The sequence below is a fragment of the Chanos chanos genome, chromosome 5 (assembly GCF_902362185.1).
Source record: "Chanos chanos chromosome 5, fChaCha1.1, whole genome shotgun sequence".
NCBI classification, from domain to species: domain Eukaryota; kingdom Metazoa; phylum Chordata; class Actinopteri; order Gonorynchiformes; family Chanidae; genus Chanos; species Chanos chanos.
Window position 1 is genome coordinate 11606264 of NC_044499.1, and position 4697 is coordinate 11610960.

Sequence of the window (4697 nt, forward strand, 5' to 3'; positions counted from 1 at the left end):
AAGACTGACCCACATACTCGCAGCTGTGAACTTTGCCCTAGATATGGGGGCCTCTGATTTGTTGCTGCAGGAGTTTACTCACTCGCTGGTTTGCTACCCGATAAGTGAAAACATGTCTGGGCTTAGGAGCACAAGCTAAAGGAAAAAAAAGGGTCCCTGTCTTTGAAATATCACAGAGGATCATGATTCGTGTCCTTTAAAACCAAACTTTTGTAAACCTTTTACCAACTATGAATACACTACACATTTTCAGTAACATAATGTTGGTATTGATTTCAAAATGAAACTATAGGCAGCTGCAGTAAAGCAACCTCTGTGCTTTTTCGACAAAAAAGGGAAGTTCTAGAACATTCTAAGAGGGGAAAACTAAGGAGGAGCATAAGAAAAACTCCAGGAAAATTACAGAGAAAAGGAACAACCAATACCGAAGTTTCTACAGAATGGAGTCACCCTGTCAATGATTACGCTAAGTGGAGTGAATATATCTTGGCAGTGTTCACTGGGTAGAAAATTAAAGAAGTGAAGAGCACAAAACTTTGGTCGATAATTATGTTTGCAGCCTTCAAGTCATATCATAGCTTCTTTTTGTTGTAAATTTTGAATTATAAGAAGAACGGGCTATTTGTCCTACAGTTTATTCTCAGCCAATCAAAACCGATCTCTGACAAGCTGCTGAGCCAAAACACGACTGGACAGAAATTTTGCTGACTGTTCTGATAGGTCACCTTTGCTAGAAGTGTAATAATTTCCCCTATAACCTTCTGTAACAACCCCATCCTACACGGCTATGGTCACATCAGATTAATCCATGAAGACAACATCTGCTGTGGTTCATATCGGGGACTGCTTTGAACTGCATGGACTATCTGAAACAAATGCTTCATTATTGCTGACATGAAAAAAAATCATGTAACAGAAGGCTCCATTCTCATTTTCATTATTGCGGGCTGGTACACAAATAATTAATAATAATAAAATTAAAATAACGCAACACATTGCCAAATTTGGGAAGCCTTTCTACCACCATAAAGTAGGGGAGCTTTACAATTTATTCAAGTTGAATCCAATAGAGAAAAAAAAAAACACACGAGAAAACATGTTACCAGAGAGAACATAAATGATCAAGTTCTTACACCAGTGATATTCATAGGACAGGCTATTTATTGTTAACAGTAATCCTTGAGGAACAGCTCCCGCAACATCTGTCAACAGTCTGAAAGCGCTTTCACCTCAGGTAAAGATATCACGCCCTGGGTATGTGAACCTATGGCTGTCCAGAAGCACTCTAAGAGAGTCTGAGCACAAGAGAAGTATTGTGCCAAACAGAATTACAGCTTACAGCAAATCTGTCTTAAAAAGTGCTTAGCAATTGTTTCCACACTCTTTTTAATTTGTTTAGATTTTTTTCCTACTTGACCTTGACAATAGTTATATTTATGATTGGATAGATTATTCAGTGCCTCGATACTTACATTCGTGTCTGGTTTGTGGCCATGTATAGGTAGACTTAAACTCAGAATCACAAATGAATGTCAAAGGCGTCGTGTCAGGGGTACCCATGTTCTCTGAGTCAACTGTGGTTAGTCAGTGTCTCAAGACATTGTCAACTGGAAAGAAGTTTCCTTGAAAACTGTGAATACTGGGACATGTCCTCTGTAACTGGTCGTTGTGGTTCATCTATTAAACATATATGTATGTAGGTCTATATATGTGTGTGTGTATGTACGTGTATACGCACAAGAAAACGAGGAGAGGTTTTCTCACATATGTCGCTAGCTTGGAACATTAATTTTTTCACTGACAAATAACCGCCAATAACATGTTTACTGTCAAAACAATCTACAAATGTCATAATACAAAAAGTAACAATCGTGTTGTGAGGTCGCCCATGGTTAGCCACGAAACCGTTATAAATCCAAGTATACTTATGAGTAACCAGGTTCACTACCTTAGCAGGTAAATTTTAGTTACTGCTGCAATAAATGTAAATCGCTCAGCTGGTGCTACGCATGCTAACTTGCTAACGTGCTTATATCAGCCTCCTGCATCACATTAGCTGTTGTAACTGATGCAAGGCCTCGCCAAAAAAAAAAAAAAAAAAAAAGAATTCAACGGAATTACCGACTGATTAAAAATAATTACATATGTATATATTTTTTGGAAATGATTATAGCTGGTGACAAGTTGACACACAATCCGGACGAATGAAGAGCAGTGGTTTGTCACGTACACTCTCTCAATGACATCGCGCTACTCACCCTCCAGCAAACAGATGAACCAGTGTATCCCTCTGACTCATTCTTTAGCATGCTTTGCGCCCACTGTCAGGTTGCGTTGCAAACTGCAGCACCTTGGCTCGAGACGTCGAGCTCGCTGAGCTCGACGAGATTCCGGACTCAGGAGCGGCGAAATCGACTCCAAATTGTGGCATACGAAAAAATATATATAATAACAATGAAAGCTTGTGGTGAGGGTTCGCTGTTGTACTGTGTGGCTAACTAGCTTGTTAGCTGGTGGCTGACCTGTTAGCACAGATGCTTCTCGAATATGTTTTTACCTCTTATGGAGACACTTATTCCCTACAATGACTTTTCCTTGTTGTGGACTAACGCTCTAAATATATTTGTTCTAAATTTAGGGGAAGGCTACTTATTTCTGTTTTCCCCCCAAAAAACCCTAATATATATTCCTAGCTTTGATAGTGTTCCCTGGTCTTCTCTCCTCGAGCGGTAGCTGCAGAGCAAAATGAGGTTCACGGTGAAGTCGGTATTTACAGTCGAATCAGAAGCAGCAGAAAGGAGGCAGTGATTGGGCCACACGCAACAAACGTCACGTTGTCTCCACCCTATCATGCCTCTTTCACATGATCACGTATATGCTGATTTGCGAAGAATGTTAGTTGTCTCGCTAATATGCTCGAGAGCACGTCTGAGCAGTGTGTTTAGCCAAATTAGCATACAAATAAAGTGACGCCAAATTGTCAAGATGATCCCATTTTCTGTAAGCTGGTCTTGCACATATGTAAAGATTCAACAACATAAGATACTTAACTACTCTAACTAGACTCACTAAAAGCTTCACAGTTTTCAGTTTGTGGTTCAGTTTGCACAGTTGAAGTGGTAGCTGTATTTACAGTAAATCTGGGAATGTGCTCACACATTCGTTTAAATCCAGTGGCTGACTAAAATGTCGAATGCATCTTTGTTAAGGTACCCAACGGTATTCTCTTGTCAGATCCACAAGATTCTCAAAACCATGATAAATGGAGTTTACATATTAACTATCGAATGCATAGTCACTGTCTGGTATTTTTGATCCCAATTTGAATGATCAAATCGATTGTCATTTACTTAATGTGATTAAATGGCTGGGATCAGATGATATTTTTGATAATATAGATGAAGGGCCATACAGTCCATAGAGAAATGTCAGGTCAAGTCCTTGTGAGGGTGCCTTCATCATCTGACAAGGGTTACAGCATCCCTCATGAGAAAATTTAGTTTCCTAATTTAATAGCAGAATAAAATGCATACGCTTCTTGGTTTCACAATTAGACGTACAATTTAACAAGCTGAGATCATGTGCACAGGCTAATCAAATTTCTCAGCCAGGCTTAAGGAATCATGTTGTATGTGAGGTTGAGGCAAAGGCAATCTCACACTGACCTCAACCATCATTTGATTGGAAACAAAACTACAGCAGAACAGCTTGAAGGTAATATCTAATAGTATCTTGCTGACATTTTATCCCATATACATCCACATGAGTATCTTTCATATTTCAGAAATTAATTTCTAATCCTTAAAACAAAATATAAGTCTTTGCTACTGCAAAATTCATCAATGTGAGCAAGGTGTGTTTTACACATAAAATAATAATGTAATAGGAAAATTATGTAATAAAGCAATAGTAAGATAATTACAGCTGTCTCTCATATGAATGCCCTTTAGGGCTTTTGTAGAATAATGTAGAGTTACTGTATGTCCTCAGATCAAATTAAATGAGTATATCTGGAAATTTGAAAAATGACCAGCTGCTTACGAACCCCAGACAATATCAAACTGCATTATATGATCATAGATTATAAGAATGTCACCCATCTTTCTCAAGCTAAATGATTAAATACAGTCGCCCTAAATGGGTGAAATGAATAAAGATGTTCTCTGCCACGTTCATATTATGGGTAAATTTGGTTGTCTCACGCTGAGTGTTAAACTCAGTCACGAGAAACCCACAATACAATTATATCATGATGAGCAGCAGCGCAGAATGTATTATGTCTTACATAACAATTCTGTCTGTCCACATCTCAATGAACCAGCTTGGACTGGTATCAATAGGTTGATTTGGGTGTCTATGGCATACCAAACATTGTTCCAACACATTCCAACGTGCCCACTGTCTTGCAAAAGGCAGATAAAATGTGGGAAAGTTTGGCATCGTCATTTGTTCTATATCTGTGTGTTCTTTTTTTAATGAGGGTGTGTCGTAATCATTTTTTGTGTGCTTCATATAAGTGGCCACATCACATTTTGAGTCACGAATGAAAAATGTGTTTGAAAAGCAGTACTGACAGAAAATTCTGGAAAACAAACAAAGGTTCAGAGGGAACATGTTGACTCGGTTTATCATAGATAAGAAATCTAAAAATAGATGACACTGTGAACCGCCGTGACAGTGGTCAACAATAAGTGCAC

The 4697-nt window shown here is 38.5% G+C and overlaps 1 protein-coding gene across 1 annotated transcript in view; it reads right to left on the bottom strand.

Annotated features, from left to right (window-relative positions):
• Window positions 1-2726, bottom strand: part of slc25a36a (solute carrier family 25 member 36a) — a 16010-nt gene extending 13284 nt beyond the window's left edge. Inside the window, exon 1 of the mRNA XM_030776073.1 lies at window positions 2259-2726. Within this exon, the coding sequence (XP_030631933.1) occupies window positions 2259-2299 (41 nt within the window). The 5' untranslated portion in view covers window positions 2300-2726. The remainder of the gene's footprint in view (window positions 1-2258) is intronic.
• Window positions 2727-4697: the final 1971 nt, after the last annotated feature.